This window comes from Nicotiana tabacum, chromosome 17 (assembly GCF_000715075.1).
Source record: "Nicotiana tabacum cultivar K326 chromosome 17, ASM71507v2, whole genome shotgun sequence".
In the NCBI taxonomy this organism is placed as follows: domain Eukaryota; kingdom Viridiplantae; phylum Streptophyta; class Magnoliopsida; order Solanales; family Solanaceae; genus Nicotiana; species Nicotiana tabacum.
In genome coordinates this window covers 101,407,574-101,435,098 of record NC_134096.1, presented here as the reverse complement: position 1 = coordinate 101,435,098, position 27,525 = coordinate 101,407,574, and the positions used below count along the sequence as shown (strand labels likewise).

Genomic DNA, 27,525 nt, shown 5'->3' with positions numbered 1-27,525 from the left:
GTATTCATTGTGATAGTAAAGCGGCAATAGGCAGGGCAGGGAGCGTTATGTATGACGGAAAATCTCGTCATATACGACGGAGACACAATACCGTTAGACAACTACTCTCTAGTAGTATTATCACAATTGACTACGTAAAGTCAAGAGATAATGTGTCGGATCCACTTACAAAAGGCCTATCTAGAGAGGCAGTTGAAAGATCATCAAAGGGAATGGGGTTAAGGTCTAGGACAAATCATCATGGCGGTAACTCTATCTAGCAGACTGGAGATCCCACGAGCTAGGTTCAAAGGGATCAAACAAAGTTATGAATGACGGTTCAACATTGTCAAATAACTCAACCCGTTCTCGTGATGAAGACAATGTTCAGAAATCGAGGTAAAGCATTAAGGTTTTTTGATGAGTCAACAAAGCTTAAAGGTTTTTTAATGATTTGCTAAGTCTGGCAGGATATGACCAGATAGTGTGTCTATAGGATTACACGTTTAGAAATCACCTATGTGAGTGTGAAGTGTAAGCCGCTTCAAGGGGAATGAAAGTAAAGGCCCATTCTCTAAGCACTCATGAAATCAGGAGGTGTTTATGGCTGAAACGAACACAACCGTGAGAACCATAGATGATTAAGGATTAATTGTGTGACTTATGTTGTCTAGGTACAATTAATTCTTGCATGTAAAACACACACGCGTCCGGGCATTCCTTTATTTTATAGCCATTCTCCATTCATGTGGGGGATTATTGGAATTGTAAGCTTGTGTAGCTTAAAGAGGGTGAATGAGAAATGGGGGGAAAATAAAATATTTGAGTTTCCCTCCTTGGCAAAGGGACATTGTCCCATATTGGAGGAAGAAAAGGCTTTTGATGGGTATATATATAATTGCTCTTCTTCTAGCTCTTAAAGAGTTAAGAAGAAGGCAAGCCTCGCGCCGTCGTCGTCGTCGCTCGCTCGGCTCGGCTTCGGCTTCGGCTTCGGCTTCGGCTATCAACGATTGATTGATTAATCTTTTTGGACAAAATTTCTTTTAATTATTTAATTATTTAATTAAATAATTAACGAAAAATTCAATCCGGAATAACCCGATCCGGTCAGGCCCATTTTCTTTCCCGGATTATTTTAAATCCATTTTCCCGCAATATTTCAAACAACGTGTTCCAACAGCCATGGTTGTTTCCAAAAGGTTGCAAACCTTTTCAGAAACAATGCCAGCAACTCTATAAATATACTTTGAATCCAAGAATCTTTCTTACGAAATTTTCTGATCTTCTTCTTCTTCTTCTACACAAAAATTCCAATGTGTTTTACAGCCTTCGAGTGGCTCGCTGTTCACCGGCGTTTTGGTACCAACACTCCGGTGAGTTAAATCGTTCTATCCTGGGAGGATATATTCCAGTAACTCGGGTACTTGAGGGGAATAATTTTCTTAAGGACACACTGTGTATTCAGTGGGCTCAATTTATTCCTATACTGATTTTTCAAAAATTATTTCGTTAAACAAGTATTACTAACTTTCTGTTAAATTTATTTCGTTAAACAAATATTACTAACTTTCTGTTTTGTTTATATATTTCAAAAAGTTTAATGATTTAATTGTTTATTACAGCGATACAGATTTATAACAATAACTAAGTATACTTATTCGAATCTTTTTCCATGATATGAAAATTAGAGTAAATTACACTTTAACTTGAAAGACTAGAAACTTATCCGAGTCTTAAGAACCTACCTCTTCTATTTTTTGGTTTTTAACCACTAAAAGACTAATTTTTCGCATCTTCTTCCCCCTATTGAGACCTAGAATGTGTCTTAGCCTTCAACTTATAATAACAAATGTCAAGCACTGAATGGGTTTCAAGATCTATAAATACCCAGTCTGTCTAAAAGAACACATCAACAAGCAATTCCAAGTTCTTCAAAAAAATATATAGTTTGTTTTCTCTCAGTCTATAACACTATTTGATCAATTTTCAAACACAAAAATAATCATGGATAACTCCCAGAAAATGAGCTACCAAGCTGGCCAAGCCAAGGGCCAAGCCCAGGTAATATATATGCTATATTTCTTGCACATTCACTTTCCCTTTAAAACATGCTTGCCAGTAGCTAGATAATGGTGACGAAACTAGAAATTCTAACAAGTGAAATTTAAAAAAATATATACAAGAATGTCATGTATGCGACTTGAACCTGCAACATACATCAATTTTTGAATCATCTTGGTGGCATTTTGTTATGTCTAAGAAATTCAACAATTCATATTTCTGACTATGTAGCTCTGGCTTGATAACACGTGATATATATTGTTATGCATCAGGAAAAGCGTAACCAGATGATGGACAAGGCTGCAAATGCTGCACAATCTGCTAAAGAAACAATGCAGGAGGTTTGGCCATTGTTATTCCATTATTTTGTGGTGTTCCATAATATACATGACTAAAGTGTAACTCATATAATTTTATACGTAGCTGATTTATAAGACAAAAAGTTACTCATCATGTGTTATATTTGGTTGACAATTTTATAGGCGGGACAGCAAATGCAGGCGAAGGCACAAGGGGCGGCTGATGCAGTTAAATATGCCACTGGCCTGAACAAATGAAGATCCTATTTTATACTTTTAGGCTGGACCATAATGGGCTCTTATTTTTCTTTCCCACTTCAGAATTTTTAAGTTTTTGTTTTCATTTCAAATTAGAGACGCAATTTTTGTTGTTGCTTAGGATTGAGTATTGTTTCTCTCTTCTTTGTTTCACTAATAATACATAGTTTTTGGTTCTATGTGTAATTTCCCTTCTTTGCATTTCTCGCATTCACAATATGATCTTCTTTGTTTAGCACTTTTAACTTATTGAAGTTCATTTTTTTTGTTTCTCACTCGGTGTTCGGTATTCATATTGGGATCCGACCAAATCCGGATTCACGTCGGGAAGTCCCACATTGGGGGAAAAACGCTACCTAACAAAGGTGACTCCATACCCATAGACTCGAATCCGAGACCTCTGGTTAAGAATGAATGAGTACTTACTACTTCACCACAACCCTTGTTGGTTAAAGTTCAATTTTAACAACTCTTTTGAGCTATATCTAAGATATATTTAACTTTTAAAATTAAAAGTAGGACATTCATGATAAACCATGTGATAAATATTGGTCCGGCCGCAACATTCGATAAAATTGGAGTGTTAAAATGATCATCTTGAACAAGGATGATACACACAAATCGTGATAAATAATGCAAATTATTATTTTCCTCGTATCAAAATTGGAAAGTTATTAAACCTAAATATTAAATCAAAATTCCTTTAATTCAGGAACTCAAAAATATCATATTGCAAAATGTGCAAAGCAACTAATTTCGACAATTACAAATCTTTCTCAGTGGACAGTAACATAAGGATAGTCGAACGAAATACTGTACAAGTAGTGTTTGATTCAAAAGTAGGAGAAATTTTATCGCGTTTCTTTTTCGTTTTTTTTTTTGGAAAAAGTGAAAAGAATTAATCACTTGGAAGTTTTTTTAGCCATAAAGCCACTAGTCAATGTTTTGAAAATTTATAATACTACTCCAGATGTGTTTTTCATTTCGTGCAAAACATATCTGTGATTATGTTTGGTTGTCTTTTTTATTTATAAAAAATCAAATATTGTTAAACACTTTTTGAGGACTAACGCCAAGGTTCATCTACAAGTATCAATGTTAAATAATGTTTTTCAAAAATAATTGTTCCAGGAGCAAATTTTTGCGACGTATTTGTTTTTTGTGAGCATAATTATCAGAATCACAATTGACAAAAACAATTTTAGATAATTCGCACAAACATAGTAATGTTAGCTCAGGTGAAGAAGGAAATGGAAGAATTGGTACTGTTGGAAAATTAAAGTTTAAGCTCCCGTTTGATCATAAAATTTGGAAGTTTTTTTTCAAATTTTGTTTCAAATATCTATTTATTTACACATTTCAACCATTTGTGACAGATTTTGAAAATAACAACAACAACGATCCAGTAAAATCCCATGAGTGGGGTATGGGGAGGGTAGTGTGTACGCAGACATTACCCCTACCCCGAAAGAGTAGAGAGGTTGTTTCCGAAAGACACTCGGCTCAAGAAGACGAAAAAGATGAGAAGGGAAGGGACAATATATTAGTACCATCAAACAGAAACCAAAGAAATAATATTAGCATCATAAAAACTAGAAAATGCAATAACAAAACCTGAAAATAAGCCCGATGCTATGAAAACGTAAGGATAGGGAGAACACAACATAAACCCCTAGCAGTCTAAGACTACCCATATCGAACTAGCCTCACCCCTGGATTCAACTACGTCATAACCTACAACCCTAATACTCGATCTCCACACCTTCCTATCAAGGGCCATGTCCTTGAAAATCTGCAGCAACGCCATGTCCTGTCTAATCACCTCTCTACAATACTTCGTAGGCTGCTCTCTACCTCTTCTCGTCCCCGCGAGGGCCAAACTCTCGCACCTCCTCACCGGAGCATCAGGGCTCCTCCTCCGCACGTGCCCGAACCACTTGAGTCTCGCTTCCCGCATCTTGTCATCCATAGGAGTCACGCCCGCTTTCTTCCGAATAACTTCATTCCTAATCTTATCCATCCTAGTATGCCCGCACATCCACCTCAACATCCTCATCTCTGCAACTTTCATCTTTTGGATATGAGATTTCTTAACCGGCCAACACTCCGTCCCATACAACATGGTCGGTCTAACCACAGCTCTATATAACTTACCTTTGATTAACGGTGGCACTCTCTTGTCACACATGACTCCTGATGCTAACCTATATTTTATCCACCCACCCCTATACGGTGTGTGACGTCCTCATCAATCTCTCCGCCTCCCTGGATAATCGACCCCAGGTACTTAAAACTACTTCCCTTGGGGATAACCTGTGCTCCAAGCCTCACGCCCATGCCCACTTCCCCCGACTCGGCGCTGCACTTACATTCCAGATATTCTGTCTTGGTTCTGCTCAACTTGAAACCCTTAGACTCAAGGGTGTGCCTCCAAACCTCCAACATGTTGTTAACACCGCCTCGCGTCTCATCAATCAGAACTATGTCGTCAGCGAATAACATACACCATGACACCTCTCCTTAAATGTGGTGTGTCAGTGCGTCCATCACCAGGGCAAATAAGAACGGGCTAAGCGCAGATCCTTGATGTAACCCCATAACAACCGAAAAATGCTCCGAGTCGCCTCACACTGTCCTAACCTGAGTCTTAGATCCATCATACATGTCCTTGATCGCCCTAATGTAAGCTATCGGCATACCTTTTGCCTCTAGGCATCTCCAGAGAACCTCCCTAGGGAACATTGTCATATGCTTTTTTCAGGTCAATAAACACAATGTGCAGATCCTTCTTCCCATTCCTGTAATGTTCCACCAACCTCCTAATAAGGTGGATAGCTTCCGTAGTCGATTGATCTGGCATGAACCTGAACTGGTTGAAAACAAAATCTTCAAATCCCAAAACAGCTCTAGAGTAATTTTTGAAGTTTTGTACTCACGAAACTTCAAATTCCTTTAAATAAAATGCATGTCCAAACACAATTTTAACTTTCAAAACTATTTTTTATCTCATCTACAAAAACTTATTTTTTTTAAATTTTAACCAAATTTATGTCTTGTGCGCTAGCTAAGTAACGAATTAATAAAAGAATGCGGTCTAACATTAATAATTTGATATGGACTGTTACTGTATTGAACTCGTTTATTTTTCACAAAAATGGGTCATCATAAATAAGGACCAAGTGTTTTTGCAATGGCAACAACAGTGCTGATAACAAGAGATTTTTTCCTTCCTATACAATATTTGAAACTTATTTAACAAATTTGTTCAAGTTTTGTATATTACACGCCCTAAGCAAATTTTCCTTACAATTTATATACAATTAATTATTAGTGCCTTAAATTGATAGATTCAGTTACATATTTTTTCTTTTTTTCTCTCATATCCTCTTTCCCTATCCTCTAACCAATCAATGATGACCGTAACTTTGGTACTAATTTCCATACCAAAATTCAACCAAATTGTTCCAATCAAACCCCGTATTCTGATATCTAAACAACAATTAATCTGAATACCCATTAGAAAAAGCATATCCCTAACTACGTGATGCACATAGGTAAAAATCCCTACAATCAAAGTCGAAATCTATGAGGCTATGAAACGAGTTCAAGCTCATTTTGTAAGAAGTTTGTATATACAGTTTTTCCTTATAATCTCTTACAAATATTATATGAAACTTTTAAGTTAAAGTTTGGGGTAGACTACAGTAAATTTGATATTCTTGTCTTTTTCTTTTTAAAATATTTTGTCCTTATCTAAATTATGGTGTATTACACAAATCTAGGATTAGATTGCATAAATAAAATATAAATTAATATAAGAGAGAGGTGATGATAAAAGATATTTTACCATATTATCAGAGAATGATGATGCGCAGTTAATATGTATATATAATATAAAACCTATACAATAATCTAGGTGGAATGTATAGGTAATTTTCTGTATTTACATACTGTATTTCTATAAGAATCGTTACTTTTGATGGAGGAGCGATAAAGAGGAGAGAGAAGGTTTGTGTAATGGGTATGTCCATCTTTATGATACATATGCAAAATATATTATAAGCTAAAAATAAATTTCATACAAGTAATTATACAATATACAATTTATTTACAACTTATCTACAACTTTGATACATTATTCTTACCCAGGTAAATACAACTACAACATCATACAACTTAAATACAATTTTCATACAAATTTTATACAATATGTCTTTTGTCTGTATTTTGTATATGATTTGTATATATTTTGTAAGTGGTATGTTTATCTTCCTCTCTGAAATTCCAATCAAAACTTCCTCTCTTAAAATAATTTTGATACGTATCAACAACTTTATATATAAAAAAAAAAGTATTTATAACTTAAATACATATTTTGTACAACGATTCATATATTAAACAACTATTTTTTAACTTTCATACAACATTCAGATTTTATATATATATATATATATATATATATATATATATATATATGTGTGTGTGTGTGTGTGTGTGTATTAGGTGGCCAATGTTAATATAAATTCGTAAGTATATTGTATGCCATGTCTTCTTCTTCTTCACCAAACATCCTAAAAAATGAGATATAAACTCAAAGAATATTTTTAATTATTTGCAACAACACCCAATCCAAACAAACAATAGTTTTTGAAAATCCAAATTCGAATTCAAAGCTTTGAAGCTTTTTAATGGCTATCAATGATGGAGAATCAAATACTTTTAAAATTTATTGATTGATAATTTCAATTCGAACACTAATTGTGCAACATGAAAGGAAATTGCTGAAAAAGAGAGGATAAAAAAGCAGAGAAAAATGAAGGAAGAAAATTGGGAAAAGAATAGAGAAGGATAGAGAGAGAGAGACGGAGAGAGAGAGAGCAAGGATGGCTAATAAATAAATTCCTATTCAATTCATAATATAAAAAGATACTCATAAATACTAATTGTATATAATTAATAAATTGTATATGCCCATGTAATTAAGTTAGAACATGATTAGAGAGGATAATGAAGTTTCATATGTAGTATAGGAAGGTAAAAATTGATTGGAGGGAGGTTTATACTTTATACTCTTATCTAAAGCTAATAAATTTTTCAACTTTTTGGTATGTGAAAATATATATTTTTCTTTATTGGTAATTAAAATAATTTTATTACCAAGTAGTCATTATGTACAGTACATAAAAAATAAAAATAAAAACTAATAAAAAATAAAAATTGGATATTCATCCCAATTCCAGAAACCATACAAAACAACTCAACATCAGCCTAAACATTTTATAGCTAACTAATATGAGTATAATATTCTATTTGTTTTTTGGTTGAAAGGATATTTATATAGCTAGCAATAAATTACACAGTTAAGTCATTGTTGGGGTAATAGGACCCCTACTGCAGCAATGTTTTGGAGAATTGTTCCATATTATAACCTACAAAAAACTTAACCAAATTAGTTCCTAGGATGTCTGCCCAAAATATATCATTGGCAAAACATCAGAGGAACTGCTAATATGCTATATCTATTCAAAAAGACTGCTTTTGTTGCTTCCTTGGCCAAAGCATCTGCCACCCTATTCTGCTCCCGGTAAGTGTGCTTCACCACGACCCTGTCCATCCTGCATATTAAGGACCTGCATTCACCAATTATAGGATCGTAAGTGAGGTTAGCTGTTATTAGCATTTGTATGATTTCAGCTGAGTCAGTATTAATTTCAAGAGGAACCAAATTATTTTGTTCCGCAAGTTGAAGTCCTTTTAGGAGGGCCTTCAGCTCTGTCATAGTGTTGGTTGTATGGGGGATATTCTCCATAAACCCAATTATCCAATCTCCATTGTGGTTTCTGAAAACTCTACCTATACCTCCTATTCATAGGTTCTCTTTAGCTGCTCCATCCGTATTAAATTTGTAGAATTCTCTCCTTGGTGGCTCCCATTTGATTATGATTTGGTGTGTTATTTTGGTGGAAGCATTTTTAGTCAACATAAGGTATTCTGTGGCTTTGGAGATGGTGTTGGAAGAGTTGACAAGCTCTTTTTTGTCATTAAAGAGGTTGTTGTTTCTGGTTAACCAGATATGCCAGAAACAGAAGGGGGTGATATTTTCCCAGAGAATGAGACTATTGAAAGGCTTTTTCCTAATTGAATTCCAAGTTGATGGCCATTGTTGGGCTGAAAAGATTGGGTCATGCTGTCTAATATCCCTAGATGCTTTGGAGAGTAGGTCATTCCAAAAGCGTACTACATTGGTGCACTTAAAGAAGATGTGGTCGATTGTTTCTTGACCATTATTGCAGTAAGAGCACCAGGGGTCACAGTTGACACCTATTCTGTAGAGATAGCTCCTTGTGGGAAACCTTATATGGGTAAGAAGCCAGATGAAGTTCTTTATTTTGTTGGGTGCTTGAAACTTCCATACCTATTTGAAGGATCCTTCCTCATCAGTCTCAAAATTGCTATTAGCCTTGCTAAGAAAATAGTATGCAGAACTGTTTGAGTAGTAGCCATTGGTAGTTAATCCCCATATGAGGGTGTCCTATTTTGTTGGATTTGGTGGAATAAAAACAGAGTTTAACAAGTTGAGAATGCTAGGGGGAGATCCATGGATAAAGTTGATAGGTCCCAAGCCCCTGAATTGTATACTGAGTTCACCTTGGCATTTAGGTCATTCAGGGAAAGCGGACCCTCAATCAATTCCTTAATTGCCGGCTGATTAGGTATCCAAGCATCATTCATAAAAGCTGACCCTATTTCCTTTATGAACTACCTATCTGCTTGCTTTACTGCAAGTATTCCATCCCTTCAGAATGCACTGCCATATAGGGGATTTGGGGTATCTAGGATATCTAGTGGTTCTCATCATTCTATATGTTTGGCTCAGGTTGCAGTGCTTGTGAATGAGGATTTTTGCCCATAAGCTATTGGTATTTTGGTAAGTCTTCCAGACAAGATTTGTGAGGGCTGTTTTGTTCTTTAGGTCAACTTTATGAAGCCCTAATCCTCCATCAGCCTTCTTTTTAGTGAACTTATCCCATTTGATTAGGTGCATTTTTTTTCTTATCTGGAGTGGTTCCCCATATAAAGTTTCTTTGGATTTTATCAACTTGTTTGGTAACTTGGGTAGACAGTTGGATATATTGCATGACATGGCTTGGGATGTTGTTTAAGGAGGACTTGGCCAGGACAGTTCTGCGAGCCATACTCAGGCAACTGGTTTTCCATCCAGCCAATTTGGATTGCATGTTATCAATTATGAATTGAAAATCTGCACTGGTGGATTTTTTTATGAAAGATGGGAAAACCAAGATATTTGCCAAATGATGTGGTGGCTTGAATGTACAGAGAGTTAGTGAGGCTTTCTAGAGAATCCTGGGATGTATTGGAGGAGAAGAGCACTAGACTTAGCAAAGGTTGACTTTTTGGCCTGGCATCTCATTGAAGGTTTGCAGAATATAGTGGATGATATTGCAGTTTCTGATGTTTGCTTTGGCGAACAAGGTAAGGTCATCTGCAAAGAATAGGTGAGATATCCTTGGGCCAGCTCTACTAATACTTATGGGTTGCCAAAGTCTGTCCAGGACAGCCTTATCAATAGACCTGGATAATCTTTCCATACACATTATGAAAAGGTAGGAAGATATTGGATCTCCTTGCCTTATGCCTCTTGATGGCTTGAAAGATTCAGTTTTCCCACCATTAACAAGAATAGAGATGGTGGAAGAGCTAATGCATGACATAATGAGTTTGGTTAAGCCAGGAGGGAAATTGAAGGCATGAAGAGTATCCCTGATATAAGACCACTCCAGCTTGTTAAAAGCTTTTTCAAGATCAATTTTGAGGATCATGTTGCCATGTTTCCCTTTTATTTTCCTAAAGTGAGTGATGTATTCTTGCACGATGATGGCATTATCACAGGCTCTTCTGTTGGAGAGGAAACTGGATTGGCTAGGCCCAATGATATGGGGCAACAAAGGTTTTATTCTGTTGACAATGATCTTGGTGATGGACTTGTATACTGTGTTACACAGTCCAATTGGCCTGAAGTTTTTCAGCATTGATGCTTGGGGGCATTTTGGGATGAGGCATAGTAGGGTTTGGTTCATGGTTTCATCCATGGAGTTAGAAGAGAAGCATTTCTTGCAGAAGTCTGTGACAGAACTACCCACAAGGCTCCAGTATTTCTGGTAAAAGAAAGGGTGGAGTCCATCAGGGCCAGGAGATTTGAAGGGTTTATGGGAGAAGATTGCCCTTTTTATTTCTCCCAACTCAAGTGGTCTGTCTAGAATATCCCTTTGGGAATCAGAAAGGGTGTGTGACATAGAAAGATGACTGGTGGTGGCCATTGGGGCTTGGGAGTAGGAGAAGGTATAGAGGTTTGTGAAGAAGCCAAGAATGGCTGATTAGATATCTTGTTGGTCATAGAGTCAGTTTTCATTCTCTTCTTTTAGAGAGAGGATTTTGTTCCTTCTTCTTCTTCTGTTGAGAGTGGAAGTGTGGAAGAATCTAGTGCTAGCATCACCCTCATTGAGCCATTTAATCCTAGATTTGAGCTTTCAGAAATCCTCTTCATTTTTTAGGATTGAGTTAAGCTCATTGGCCAGATTGGTTTCTAGGTTTGACAAAAATCTACTGAATTGGTAATTAGGAGATTTTTGGATTCCTGCAATTCTAGCTAGAATTCTTCTTTTCTGATGGAAGATGTTACCAAAGGTATCTCTGTTCCACTTAGTAACAATTCTTTTGAAAGAGTCGGTGGATTGAAGGAAGGTGGAATGTTCAGTGAAAGCCTCATTGATGATGTCAGGGAAACATGGGTGGCTACCCTACATGGTTTCAAATCTAAAGGGTCTAGTCAGATTGTTAGATGGTGTCCTTACCAGATTAACCTGAATGGGGCAATGATCAGAGTGGGTCCTAGGAAGGTGCAACACAGTAGCCTCAGGGTATTGTTTGATCTAATTTTCATTGGCAAAGCACCTATCTATTCTTTCAAGGATCAGGGAGGCCCTATTATTGTATCTCTTATTAGACCAAGTGTATTTACTTCCTTTGTAACCTATATCTAGTAGATTGCATTCATTTATACAGTTCTAGAATAGGTTACTGCGGCTAGGGCTTATGGGATTGCCCCCAAATTTATCCCTCGCCTTTAAGACTTCATTGAAGTCTCCTCTCACAAACCAGTTATTTGTGAGAGTTTTGGAGATTGAAATAAGGTTATCCCACAGGATTTTCCTATCATCTAACATATTACTTGCATAAATTGCAGAGAAAAGTAGGGAGTATGATTAGGTAATACCTTCACCATTGTATGGATACCTTGGGGTGTGGTGGCCACCCCATCGACACTCATATTGTCCTCCTTCCACATAATCACCATCCCCTCAGAAAGGCCGATTCCCGGTGATTGTATAATCATGTCGAACTGAAGCTCTTCTGCCAGCTTCTTGTGGTCGGCCATTTTTGTTTCAAGAAGAACGAGCATGGCTGGCTTGTGCATTTTTACCATCTCCATACAATGCCGCTTGAACTCAGCATTGTTTCCACCCCTAATATTCCATATGATGTAATTCATTAGGGGTGGTGGGGATGGTTGGTGGAGACCTTCCTGAGGGTTCCCCATTCCTTGCGGAGCCCTCGTCGGAGATGGTGGCGTTTTCCTCTTGAGGCTGAGGACTGGAGTCAGATTCAGTAACGGCTTAGTGGGCCCATGTGTCTATAAGGAAACGAGGCTCAGACCACACTTGATCATCGATCTGGGGCACAGAATCACTAACACCTCGCTGGTATCGAGACTGAACTCGATCGCCCTGACTGAGTCCAGTAGGAGCGAGTCTGTTCGTATGGGCCGTAGATTGTTCCCTCTTCCTCTGGCGTGCTTTCCTTTTTAAGAATTTCTAGGGCCTTGCTAATTCTTTTTTTGATGTTGCTGAGGGGAGGCGAAGTGCTCATCTCTCTTGGTGCAGAAGATAATGGCATTTGATGAGTTTAGGGGTCGATTGTTACAAAGATCGGGTCCGTCGTTGGGTCCTCCGTTGTTAGATCTGGGAAGAAAGATAGGGACTGGAATGTTTGGAACATTTGGCTGTTGAGTATCTGAGGGTCGATCATTGGTGACGCACTGTCCTTGTTCACCATCGTCTTCCATAGGCATGGACCAAATGCAGCTAGGGCTTTGTTCAAGGCCTCCATAGTAACCCTCGCTATATGAGGTGGGTTTTTGACAATCAATGTCACTTTCTGGTTTCCCCGGGTGAAACTGTAAGTTAGGCCCTGTCTCTGTAACGCCGCTTCCAGCCAAGAAGTCGGTAGGTGGTCCGGTAATAGTGGCAGAGAGGTGACGAAAGTTGTCATTTGCTCCTTTTCCATTTTTATGCTTTTTGGTTTTACTACTTTGGCTAATGTGGGGGATTAACTTAAGGGCCTGATCCATTATCACGCCTTTTGGTGTCAAATCTTGGCCAGTTGAGGTGTTGCTGTTAATTGTGCCTGGGGGGAGGGGAGGGATTGTGCATTAATTATGGCTCTTTTGGAGTTGACGGAGGGTGTCTTTTCACCTGAAAGGAGAGGTTGCATATAGAGCACTTGATTGTTCGTGGTGACTGTTGAGATATCCCCATTAGAGGTTATCTCAGAGGAAGTGGTAGGGGAAGCGTAGGTGGGAGGGTTTGGGTGATTTGGGCTGACATCCTCCAATTGGGTAGGGGCCCTATTGGACGGGCGTGACTAGCCCTATCATATCTTACCGCAGATTTGGGGTCTGTGGCTTCGATAGATGGGCCATAAATGGTAGCCTGATCTATGAGACGTGATTGGGGTCAATGGAGTGCATTGCGTCATGTTCATTGGGGTGGCGGCCCGGTAATGGGGGTGGGGCTTGGTTTACTATTTGGGCCATTGGGCCTGTTTTGGGGTTTTGGGTGGAGATTGGCATTTTTTGAATTATACCGAACAGTTTGAGTTTGACGAAACTTACATGAATTTGCATCGAACATATTTACCTGGATATGTTGAGCGTGTGTATTTTGATGTTGGCTATTTGACACAGTTCCATTTTTGTCATTTGGTTTTGCATGACCTTATTTTTTCCTTCGTGGGAAGATGACAGTTTTCCACTCATTTTCTTTCTTTTGTTCTATATTTTTTTCGGAGGATTCTAGTGCTCCTGGTGGGGTTGTGGGTTGAGGTTTTCGGTAGTTGCATCCCTTGGGGGTGTGTCCAATTCTGCCACAAGACGTGCAAAGTGTCCCTTCCCCTTCATAGATCACTGCTTGTTTGTGATCTCCAATTATGATTGAGGTTTCCGCTGGAGTGTCAAGGGGAACTTGAATGCATATGTGAGAGTATCTTCCCCTGAGGGTGGAGGAGGTGCATTGGTCAATTTTCAGCAATTTGCCCAGCTTTCTTCTCACTTTTTCTAGAATTTCTTTATCGTAGAACTCTGTTGGCAGTTGTGGGAGGCAAATCTAGATGGCAGTGGATGAGAGAGTGGCCTCTTGTGGGACAAACTTAGGTTCCCATTTTCGTACTGATAGGAAGTTCCCTGAGATGAACCATGGTCCTAGGTGTAGTGCCTTTACCATATTTTCCTCTTAGCTAAATTTGGCTATGAAGAAGTCCCATCCTAGGTCAATCAAGATTAATTGTTCGGATGGTTTTCATAGTTCAATCAGTTTAGAGCGAAGATAGTGGTGGGGCATTCTACGTCTAAAGACCTTTATGATTACAGAGTAGCGCCATGGGAGATAGAGTCGTTGTTTATCATCATGAGAGAGAGGGATTGAACCTTCAACGTTTTTTCCTTTACCATTCTCTGCATTTGTGGGAACGTCGTCCTCTTAATATTCGCTTTGCTGGCTTGCCGGTCTGTCCAATAGCATTTCCTTATAGGAGTGAGTTGGTTGAGTCACTTCAATGTCCATTTGGTTGGGTTTGTCCGGTGGTTCCGGTGGGATATGCGTTGTGATCATGGAAGGATCCATGTTAGGAAAGGTTGGGTAGTTGGGAGAAAGAAGATGATGACAAAAATCAGTCTCATAAAATTAAGCTTTGACATTTGGATCAACTCTTTATTACTCATGCTTTGACACAAAATTTTTACAATATTCTATTGATAGTATTTAAGATGGTCCAATAACATAAATATCAGTTAGTCAATATTCCTTTAATTTAATTCGTTAGAATTTAACGAAACTTCATCAAATGTTTAGACAAAACATATCTGTAAAAATAGCACGAGCTAGCCAGATTTCGAATTGATAATTAAAAAATAGCCAGCGTTTGCAAAGTCATTGAAAAATTAGCCACTATTTTGCTGTAACACGGAAAGTTCCAGCATAATATACTTGAGATTGGTGCACGTTCCAGCATATTATGCTGAAACTCCAACACGCGAAAAGTTCCAGCATAATATACTGGAGATTGGAGCACCTGTATATGAACTTCCGGCATATTATGCTGGACAACGGTCCATAAACTGGAACTCCAGTATATTATGCTGGAAGTCCAGTATATTATAGTGGAACTCCAGTATAATATACTGGAGTTCCAGTATACTTATGCTGGAAGTTCCAGTATATTATGTTGGAGTATTTTCCGGATTTTGAACAATGTTTTCGTTCAAATTTATTTTTACATGAAAAATGACTAAATTTCGATTACTTTTGAAATTGTGGCTATTTTTCAATTACCACTTGTAAATACTATTTTTTAATTTCTCCCAAAATATCCGGAAAAAAAAAAAAAAACCCAACTCTAAACCCGAAACCCACATTCGGATTTTGGGTACGGTCCATGTGACCCGAGCCTGTTAGAACTGAGTTTTCTCATTTCTGAATTCTCATCCATAAACCCTACCAAAATCCCCTTCCTTCTTTCGCCGAAACGCTTTTACCAATTAAAACAAATCTCTCAATCTACCAAAGTAAAAATGCGGAATCAACAGCGATGGCTTCGTCTTCTTCTACGCCACCATTCTTATTCCAGGAAACTCATCAATCCTTCTCCGTTTCAGGTAAATCACTCTCTTCGTTCTATCACTACTCCAACTATCCCCTCACGTACATCTCACATGCTCCCCTACCAACGACTCACCATTCGTAGTCTCTCCACATCTGACTTAGCTATCGAACACAAAGATCCTGATCACCAAATCGCTGTTTTAACCGACATTTTCTCTAAATCAAACCGGACTAATGACGAAATTAAGCTTGATTTAGAGTCTAATAGTGTTATTATGACCCATGATTTGGTTATAAAGGCGTTACGGAGTTTTAGTACTGCGCCTGATGCAGCACGTAGGTTTTTTAACTGGGTTTTAGAGAATGAGAGTGAGAGGTTGAGCTCAAAGGTGTATAATTATATGTTGGGGGTACTGGGGTTTAATGGATTTGTTAAGGAGTTTTGGGATATGGTTGAAATTATGAAAAGTAAAGGGTATGGAGTGTCACGGGGTACTTTTAATCGAACTATTGAGAGATTTGAAAAGGATAAGCTGAGTGGCGATGTGAAGAAGCTAAAAGAGTTGTATGGTCCTGAGCTGGCTGATAATTCGAGCGAGGAAGTTTGTTCTAGGGTTTGCAAATTGATTTGCGGAAATGTATGGGGCGATGACGTGGAAAAGCAGCTGCGAGGGTTAAATCTCGAGTTTTCTAGTGAGTTGATCAGTGTGGTTCTGGAGAAGCTTGAATGTGAAAGTAATAAGGCTTTGATATTCTTTAGGTGGATTGAAGAGTGTGGTCTGTTTAAACACAACGAGCGGACTTTTAATGCTATGGCTAGGTACTTAGGTAGGGAAGAGTCCGGTGAGAAGTTCTGGAGGTTAGTTGATGAAATGAAAACAGCTGGGTTTGAAATGGAAAGGGAAACGTATATTAAGGTTCTGGAAAATTTTGTTAAGAGAAAAATGATTAAGGATGCTGTTGACTTGTATGAGTTTGCAATGGTCAGCATAAACAAGCCATCCTCACAGGACTGCACTTTTCTGTTGAAGAAAATAGTTGTTAGTAAGGAGCTTGATTTGGATTTGTTCTCAAAAGTTTTGAGGGTCTTCACAGAAAGTGGCAATTCATTGACTGGTGCTAACCTCGATGCCATTCTCAAGTCTTTGACCAGTGTTGATAGATTTGGCGAATGCAACAAGATATTAAAAGCAATGAAGGATGCTGGTTTCACACCTAGTCTTAATCAACAGAGTGAAATTGCTTTTCATTTGGGTAGCTGTGGGAAGGATAAGGATTTGAACGAGTTTATGAATTATATAGAATCATCAGGCAATACCCTAAATTCTAAAACATGGACATCTTTAATTGAAGGGTACTGTGAAGCTGGTGATCTGGTTAAAGCTTCAGATGCATTTGAAATGATGGTTGAAAAAGAAGGTTCCTCGCATGCTGGGTGTGCTTTAGAATTGTTGGTTTCTTTGCACTGCCGCAAGAGAAGAGCAATTCATGCCTTCAAACTTGTCAAGAAGATGGTCGAGGACAAAGAACTACATGTGTGGCATACCACATATAAGTTATTGGTAGGAAAATTATTGGCTCAACGGGGTTTCGAGGAAGCTCTGGATGTTCTGCATTTGATGAAAAGTCAAGGTTATCCACCTTTTCTGGATCCATTCATCAAGTACCTTTCCAAGACCGGAACTGCTGATGATGCCCTTGCATTTACTGAAGCAGTGACCGTGAAGAAATTTCCATCAACTTCTGTATTTCTCAATTTGTTTGAAGCATACTTTAAGGCAGGAAGGCGGAGTGAAGCACAGGACTTCCTTGCAAAATGTCCCAGATACATTAGGAACCATGCCGATGTTTTGAATCTGTTCTGTTCCATGAAACCTCAGAAAGCAACTGCCACTATTCCTGCAGCTGCATAGGTTCAGATGGATACGTCATCTAGTTTTTTGTGCTGCAAAGTGTTTGGACATTTTTTGCCTAATATTTCCTTATGAAAGTTTGCTACCATCTATGCTTTCTCTAAATATTGGGGCTTATTTCCCTTAGAAACTGTTTCTTATTGTAATTCACTTGGTGAAATTCAATTGACACAAATAAGGATAAAATTGCGTTGGACTCACCAAAATTATTGGTAAACACTTCATCTTGTACTTTATACTAAAGTTGGTGAATGCTTCATCTTGACTCCAATGAGTTCTTCATGTTGCGGTAATTATGAGAAAAAGAAAGGGCTCTGTAATTGGTCTAGTCTACTACTGGATCCATCATCTAGATTTTGTTAATTCTGGTTCTACTAGATTATGTTGGCAACCTTGAAGATTTTCATGTTTACTATTGTCAATTGAATCCAACTCAACTTTTTCATTCCTTGTGTCTCTAGGTACTTGTTGATCACTGGAAATGCCCTTTAACTCCACGATGTTCTTGTCGGTGTTTTAACAGGCGTTTTCGGGGCGAGCCCTGGGGCGAGGCGCACCAAAAATGCTCCGGGGCGAAAGTCTCAAGAGGCGTACGCCCAACAAGGGGCGCTTTTTTTGGTGAGGCGTAAGCTCCAGAGATTTTTTCAAATTAAAACAAAATTTGTTGAATAAGTACTTCATATAATATCCAAATTCTCAAAATTCAGCTTGGTAATTACTCAAAAGTTTTAAAAAGGAACTGAAATGTATTAAATTTAAAAGTCAAGACCTTTTTTATTGATTGAAGCCCCAATTCATGATCTTTCCCAATTCTTTATCTTGTCCGCTAGTTTGCTAATATTTTTCAAAAGCAACGAATAATCAATTTTTTTTTACAAATACAAAGAGAATTCCATTTTCCTTCATAGCAGCAAGTTCAAAGTTCAAATTGCAGGTTAGTCATCCTTTTGTTCCTATTTGAGCTTCTAAGTAGCGTATAATAGATTGTTTTGACTAGATTTTTGTGGGGATGAAGCGCGCGCGCGCACACACACACACACACACATATATATATATATATATATATATATATATATATATATATATATATATTTCACATATTTATAGTTTTCTTCAATTTTTATGCAATTTTACCTGTTTATAAATATTTACTGTAATTATATTATTTTATAAAATATTTAAAATTAAATACCTATGGGGCTTACGCCCGTGCTTCGGGGCTTATGCCTCGCGGAGGCATATGTAAAACAGCTCGTCTTACGCCCGTGCCTTTTAAAATACCAGTTCTTTGTTTAACTTAATTGTGCTACATTAACTCAAGTTTTTGCTGGGCCTAGAGTGTTAGGATAATTCATCTAAAGATTTATGTTCCAACATGGCGGCAATGTTTATTGGGTCCTTCTTGATAAAGATCTTAGTTGTTTTCTGTAGTGGCTTTGGAAATGGGCTGTCTGGGCTTGGTGTAATATTCGTCATTTATTTGCTTTTCTTGGAGTAGTATCTCGTATCCGGCCCATTTCCCACAGCCCCACAGAGGGGAGTAATTAAGGATTTGTTTGTTTAATTAAGCAGCTTAAAGCGTTCCTTACTATGAGTTTCTCCGGGGTTTGAACTTGAGATCCTTGATTAAGGTGGGAGATAAGCCAAATTTCATGCTGACCATAAATTCAAGACGATTGATATTCAATTTGACTAGGTAAATATCATCAAAAAACAAAGACTTTCATTAAAAGCCATCTTTTCCTTTTCAATGTCTCGCATAGTCATTTGAGCGCTTCTGTTCTCTAAATTGGAGGCGTCATCATGGAGATCGCTATTCAAATTCATGATATTTTTAAGGGAGAATTTATTAGCCGCCATTCGATTTGGTAGAGCAAATAATTCTTCAGAAATAGATAATACAATACAAGCAAATTATTCTTTAATTGGACAATAACAATTTTACTTATATATAGGGCAGGTTTGGCTAACACTTCGCATTGTGCGATTTTTTAAGTAAGTATTTTACACTAACATCGGTCTGATCTCTTAACAGTATCACCAGTTTAAAAAGAGGGAAGAGAAAGAATTGAGTTGTAATATCTGATTGTTGGCTGAAAGTAGACAGAGATAGAGATTAGTCTACACTCCGCATTAAAGATGTTTGGGAGTATTGTACCAAGCAGAAGAAGAAGGAAAATGATGCATCATTCCTCTATCAGACAAATTCTCGTCATGGACCTTACTTTGTCATTTTGTTCTTTTTTGTGTTCGTATTTTAAAATATGTATTCAAAATATTACTATTAGAATTTGAATATTACCCTGATTGCTTTTGTTATTCAAGTATAAAGTGGATGCCCCTGGGCTCATTTACCTATACGGCTATACATAATGGTGAATACATAAATAGTATTTCATGAGTTACAAATATATACCGAATTTTAATATTTGAAATATTAATAAAAAATCAAGTAAAATAATGATTTCATTCGCAGAATTTCACCTTTTCTTTTTAAGTAAAATTTATGTCCAAACAAAATTTATAATTTTCAGATAAAGACACCTTTTCAACCTCAACTTCAAATACTCGCATCTTTCAACTTTAACCAAATGTTGTTTAAACACAAAAATATTGTTCTGAGAGGCCAGGTTAATTGGATTCACATTTTTATTGGGTTCTGATTGGAAGAACAAAATTACTAGTTGAAGTAAAAGCTAGTCGTCTTAGGACAAATTTTTGCCATTCTGATTCTAGTTGGGTGGCTTTGGACTGAAGGGGACATCTCAATGAGCAAAACGCGATGAGAGTGACACAACAAAGCTATTACCTATTAATGAATTTTGTTCTTTTACCTTTTTCACTTGATCAAAATTGTATTGCTATTTGTCTCGTATTTAAGATGCGTATATTCATACTTCATATTTGATAGAAGGAAGACTGTGAAAATAAATCTCAGTTGGAGGCTTCTATTTGTCATACTACAATGGGATTTTGGAATTTAGCTTCACAGATTTGTAGACAACTGAGGTTCTTACAGTGCATAAGACAATTTTTTCATCAACTTTTGATGATTAGTAGCTGTATCCAATTTCCAATTTCCAATTTCCTAGTCCTTCAACCCCTTCATCTACGTACCTTCGCCACCCTAGGGGAGGATAACAGTTTAATAATGCAATTATTTCTAGGCAAGTTTAGTTTCATATACAAGTGCCTTCTTCTTTATAAATAAAAGGTGAATTATGTATACCTCCTCTGAAATTCAATTAGGTGGACCTCCCCTATTTACCCTCGATCTTTAGTAGATTACAACAACAACATACCCAATATTATCCCACCGTGGGGTCTGGGGAGGGTAGTGTGTACGCAGATCTTACCCCTACCTTGTGAGGATAGAGATGTTGTTTCCAATAGACCTCGGCTCAGGAAAACATAAGCACCACATTAATGAAAATATAGACAAGAAGGGACAGTACCAAAAAGTCATATAAAAGCAGAATAAAAACAACAAGATAGTAAGGTGATCAACAATGAAAGAAATAACGGTTAGTCATAAAAACCTACTACCAACAGAAAGCGAGACTGCGTGTCAAAACTATTGTTATGAACACTGGAGACTACCCACTCTACTATCCTAATCATCGACCTTCATACCTTCCTATCAAGGGTCATGTCCTCGGTCAGCTGAAATTGCGTCATGTCTAGCCTAATCACCTCTTCCCACCTCTTCTTTGGCCTACATCTTTAGTAGAGTACTAAGCTTTAAAAAGTTTAATTCATTCTAATTTCTCTCTCTCATTTTCAATAGTAGTTTTTAAGTAAAATACAAAATCGGAAGGTAAAACTGGAACAAAAACCTTTAACCTTTTTAATGAAATTACTAGTGTTAATAGTTCTAAGAACGACTACGCAGGAGGTCTGTGTAATGAAACCTTAAATTAGAGAGAAAAAATTGGATGTTTATTGTAAAATATAGTGAAGGTACCCTTTTCATTCGCTAAATCATATAAGAAGGAAGGTGATCACAACAATCCAAATTGGTGGTTCTCATGCTTGAATATCACAGTGTTTATGTTATGAATCTGCCACTAATTAGCTGAATAATATGTAACTATGCTCAAATAAATCTAAGTTTAACTTTTTTTAAAGTTATTTCTTTCTTTTTCTTTTTGTGGGTGAAGCATCAAAAGATAAAAGGAGGAGGGAAGAGTACTGTCGACAAACCTTTTGTGTAAGGGGCATGCATGTTTTTGGTACCATGACCACCTTAATAATTCACGTAGCTAGCATCTTGTGTTGCTTGCATGTTCCGTCAATATAATTACTATATACTATGAAATATATCCATTTCTGTGCTATTCAAATTCAACTTTCAATAATCATGACTTCCCCTATTAAAGTTTAAAGCTAATCAATCAATCATAACACTAGTCAGTCTCCTTTCTTACAAATTTCCTTCCGTTTGTCCATAGATTCCTTGTTTACTTTCTTATGTTCGAAAAACAGAAAAAGGGAAATTAAGGATAAAATGATTAGAGAGAAAAAGATCAAGCAAAAAGAAAAAATAATAAAGCCAAAAAAAAAGAAGTACTTTTGCTAAAGTGAAATTTTCCATTAAGGTGGATTAAATTCAACTTGCGAAGGCGGAAGCTTTGCAGAAACACTACTACTCACTCACCCACCTTTTAGTTTCAAATAGAAAGTAAAAAATAAATAAATAAACACCTTAAATTATATCTTTCGTTTCAATTTACATGACACACTTTCCTAATTAGTCCGTATAAAAAAGAATGACACATTTCTATATTTAGAAATAATTTAACTTTAAACTTTTCATCTACCCACTTTACCTTTAATGAGAGCTTTTATAGTCACATAAATATCATGACCCCACTAAACTTTTGTCCCTTAAACTTTTAGCACCACATATTTCAAAAAAAAAAAATTCTTAAACTTTTAAGTCAAACTACATCATCTAAATTGAAACGGCGGGAGTACTACTACTTCTAATATATTTGATCACTTTAATATTAACCGTAAAATGAACTGAATTTTCAAAAAAGAAAAAAGAATGAAAACGATACAAGTTTGAATGTTTGGCGTGTAAATTTCGATATACTAATCCCTTGGACATACCTACATACATACATACATGTGTGAGCAATTGAATAATTACATAGAATATGTACTTATATCATGTCCATACATATTGTATTTACGTAGAATATTGTTTTTGTTAGGAAGTAGTGTGTTTACTGGTTCTCAGTATCTTAAATTCACGTTATAATAAGAACGTTGCTTTAACTTATATACATTAAATGTGTGAAGATTTTTACGTTATCAATATATTTTTTAACTAACTTTAGAAAGTTCATCTACAGAAGGGTTGGAGTAAAAAGCACTATATATCTTGGATTTCGAAAATCTTAGTTTGATGGTTAACTGGTCCCAACTCCGAAGCAAGCAAGTATTAATTGAGTAATAGAATGGCCTTTCCTTAGGATATAGTGAACAAAGAAAGAGACAATTGATCCCAGCTGTGATTCAATTCCTCTTATTACTCCACAACGCATATATATCTGTTTTTCTTTTGTCATTTTGTCGACTATGGTTTTTTCTTTCTTGCGTTTAGTCAATTCATATTCCTATTGTTACAATGGTGTTGGTCCATATCCTTGCATTTGTTTCTATCAATTTCATAAATTTGGGTGTTGCTTATATGCTGCTACTCTTCATAAAGATAAGATTTAACCTTAAAAATGGAAATGAGTGAAACTTTTAGTATTGTTCTTTCTTGTCCAAGCGAAGAAAAAAAAGATCATTTTGGCCATGATGAATATAGGGATTTTATTTTCGAAAGAACTTCAATTTTTTTAAAGTTATTATACCAATTAATGTTCTTCATGATAAAAAGGAGACATCCTAAAATTTAATTAAACACAGAAAGGTAGACGTTTGATAGTGTCTATTCTTTTAATTATTGGTTCACTTAAAATTTGTGATTACTAATTCAAGAAACCCTATTATATTATGGAAAACAATCTCTTGATCGATGGAAATGCTAATAAGCCTTACACATTTGTTTTTTCACAATTTCAGAAGAAATTTCAGTTGGATAATGTGATCATCACGTCAGAATGAAAAAATAAAAAGGAAAAGTAAGGGGAAAAAAAGAAATAAATTATTTGTTTGGATAACTTAGGTGGGAGAAAGAAGTGGGAAATATGCTTAAACTTGTGCTTCATTCTCCTGCACGTTTACTTTTCCTCCACTTTCACCATGCACTCCTAGCACTTCTTTTTCTTTTGAATCAATTGGGAAAAATAAAGGGAAATAAAAGAAGAAAAGTGAGAAGGGGAAAAGAAAAAAAGGAAAGTAAAATACAAGTTTCTAAACTTTAGTTACCAATTGGGTGAAATGAAGGGAGAGAAAATTAAAGGTAAAACACTTTATACTTTGGATAAAAATTGGCTGAAGCAAAAGAATAAAAAAAGAAAATTGAAGAAGAAAAATAATTCCATGCAAACGTGTTTTCCTTCTTAAGTAAACTTTGGTTTCAAATAGGCTCTAGACATTGACGGGCATATTATAAATATATTGTATTATGAATGTTCATTTAGTACTTTGTTGTAAATAAGTTTCCTGAAAAAGTTTATTCATATGAGAATCCGCCGTAAATATGTTTATCTATTTAGTACTCTATTGGAAATAAGCCTCCTGAAAAAGTTTATCATTTTGGTACTCCGTTATGGATAAACATTACTCTCGATAGAAGATTGTTTATATCTGGTACAATAGCAGCTTGCAGTAGCAGCTTACACAACAACTTGTAATAGCAGCTTACACATCAGCTTGCAGTAGCAGCTTACACAGCAACTTCCTTTCTTCTATAAATAGAGGAATTTTCAGTTCATTATGTACATAAGTTTGAAGTTTAAATAATATATCAGTTTCTCTCTATACTTGACTTTACTTTACAGTCTTTATTTTATAACACGTTATCAGCACAAGACTCTACCATCTCGAGCAAATACTTTGAAAGTATCAGAGGTACGAACTTTCTTTTTCTAAATAATATCAAATCTTTCTAAACTTGAATTTGTAGCCCTAGATATATCGGGCAAAAGCTACATGTCTTCGGTACTTGATGCTGAAATTCATCTTGATGCGATGGGTCTGGTAGACACCATCAAGGACAAAAATCAAGCATCAAACCAAGACCGTGCCAAAGCAATGATATTTCTACGCCATCACCTTGATGAAGACTTGAAAATGGAATATCTCACTATTAAAGATCGAGTTATACTATGGAATAATTTAAAAGATAGATATGACCACCTGAAGATGGCCATTCTTCCACAGGCACGCTATGATTGGACTCATCTAAGACTACAAAATTTTAAATCTATCGGTGAGTATAATTCTGCTATGTTTAGAATTATTTTCCAATTGAAATTATGTGGTGATAATATTACTGATCATGATATGTTGGAGAAAACGTTCACCACTTTTCATGCCTCGAATATGCTCCTACATCAACAATATCGAGAGATGGGATTCAAAAAGTATTTTGAGCTTATCTCACATCTTCTTGTAGTCGAGCAACATAATGGGCTATTAATGAAAAATCATGAAAGCCGACCTACTGGTTCTTGTCCATTCCCTGATGTGAATGAGGCGAACTTCCACCAAGCAAAGCGTGGAAGATGACGTGTCCCCAGTCGTGGTCATGGTCGTGGTCGAGGAAGAAACTCTAATCATGGTATTAATAATGTACCAAAGAACCCTCCTCATCACCAACAGTAAAAAATAAAGGAACAAAAGCATGAAGCGGTGCAAGCAGCAAAGCCATAAAATGCATGTTATAGATGTGGATGAAAATGGTACTGGTCACGTACCTGTCGTACGCCAAACACCTGGTTGAGCTTTATCAAGCCTCCCTGAAGAAGACAGAAAAATGGCGACACAAATTTTATTTCTCGAGATAATTTAGACTTCATGCATTTGGTTAGTAGCTGATTACTTTGCACTCCCGCAAGGAAAAACAAGTCATGTAATCGGTGATGAATATGTAGAGATGTAAATATTTTAATTTTTATTGTTTGTAGTAGATAGTATGGTTATGTAATTGTTGTAAATAAAAGTTATGCTTTGATAATGATGTTTACTATCATACTTATTTTGTTTATGTCATTTTGAAGAATATGGATAATCCTCAAATTATGTTTGGATCAAAGACCAATCATGAAGATATTTGTGTAATTGATATTGGAACAATTCATGCCATATTCAAATATCAGAAATACGTTTCTTATTTGCATAAGGAAAAAGCAAATGCTTCAACAATTTCTAGTAATATAAGTTTAATTGAAGGCTCTTGAAGAGCCACTATATTTCTGTCTAAGGGAACAAAACTTATTATAGACAATGCATTATTCTCCTCTAAGTCCCGAAGAAACTTGTTGAGTTTTATAGATATCCGCCGAAATAGGTATAATGTTGAGACGACTGATGAAATGAATATGGAATATCTCTATATTACAAAGAATGTTTCTGGCTAGAAGTCCATTGTAGAAAAGTTACCTACATTATCTTCTGGCTTATATTATTAAAAGATTAGTACAGTTGAAGCACACTCTATCGTAAATCAGAAGTTTACTAATTCAAATATTTTCGTGCTTTGGCATGGCCGTTTGGGCCATCCTGGATCAATAATGATGAGACAAATTACTGAAAATTCGAATGGGCATCCATTAAAGAACTTGAAGAATCTTACAAATAATGAATTTTCTTGTGATGCTTGTTATCAAAGCAAAATGATCACTAGACTATCACCAATGAAGGTTGGCATTTAATCCCCTACCTTTTTAGAACGCATACATGGAGATATATGTAGACCTATTTACCCACCAAGTGGGCTGTTTAGATATTTTATGATCCTAATAGATGCATCTTCAAAATGGTCTCATGTGTGCTTACTATCATCTCGCAACCTGCGTTTGCAAAGCTATTAGCCCAAATAATTCTATTACGGTCACAATTCCCAATTTATCCCATAAAGGCTATTCGCCTTGATAATGCCGGAGAATTCTCATCTTAAGCTTTTGATGATTATTGTCTATCAGTTGGGATAAAAGTTGAACATCCTATAGCTTATGTTCATACTCAAAATGGCCTTGCAGAGTCATTTATTAAACGCCTGTAATTGATAGCAAGACCACTACTTATGAAAATAAAATTGCCCACCACTGTTTGGGGCCATGCTATCTTGCATGCAGCATCACTTATCTGTCTCAGACCGATATATTATAATAAATATTCTTCGTTATAATTAGTTTTTGGTCATGAACCAGATATTGCCATCTATGAATTTTTGGATGTGTTGTATATGTGCCAGTAGCACCACCACAACGCATTAAGATGGGCCCACATATACGGTTAGGAATATATGTTGGGTTTGAATCACCCTCTATTAATCGCTATCTTGAATCATTGACGGAAGATTTATTTACTGCTCGATTTGCAGATTGTCGGTTTAATGAAATAAATTTTCCACAATTAGGGGGAGATATAAAGGAAATCAAAAGAGAAATTGTGTGGAAAGTTTCATCGTTATCTCATTTTGATCCACGTACCCCTATATATAATCAGGAGGTACAGAAGATCATCCATTACAAAATATAGCAAATCAAATGCGAGACGCATTTACTGATTTGAATAGGATAACTAAGTTACATATCCCTGCAGAGAACATGCTTATCCGAATTGATGTCCTAGCAAGACTATCTACTAGCATGAGAGCTAGTGAACCTAAAGCAGGCCTGAAGAGTGGTAGGCCTTTGGGTTTTAAGGATCAAAATTCTCGAAAAAGAAAATCGACAAATGATAACGATACTCTGAAGGAATCTCCTGAAGATACCCAAGATCTGATTAGTTCTAAGATTTCTGAAGAAATCAATGAACCCAAGACTCAAGTGAGCGAGGAATTTTTAATAAGTTCTACTCATGATAGGATTAATTTAAATCGATCTGAAATAGTGGTGGACAATATTTTTGCATATAATGTTGCACTTAACATTA

The 27,525-nt window shown here is 36.5% G+C and overlaps 1 protein-coding gene across 1 annotated transcript; it reads left to right on the top strand.

Annotated features, from left to right (window-relative positions):
- Window positions 1-15,428: 15,428 nt before the first annotated feature.
- Window positions 15,429-17,672, top strand: LOC107765721 (pentatricopeptide repeat-containing protein At3g02490, mitochondrial-like). Its single transcript, XM_016584399.2, has one exon. It carries the CDS (start codon window positions 15,523-15,525, stop codon window positions 17,464-17,466), a length of 1,944 nt encoding a protein of 647 aa, XP_016439885.1. The 5' UTR covers window positions 15,429-15,522; the 3' UTR covers window positions 17,467-17,672.
- Window positions 17,673-27,525: the final 9,853 nt, after the last annotated feature.

What these genes read in the sequence shown, in the direction of transcription:
- LOC107765721 (XM_016584399.2), top strand. Translation starts at nt 15,523, where the DNA reads ATGCGGAATCAACAGCGATGGCTTCGTCTTCTTCTACGCCACCATTCT.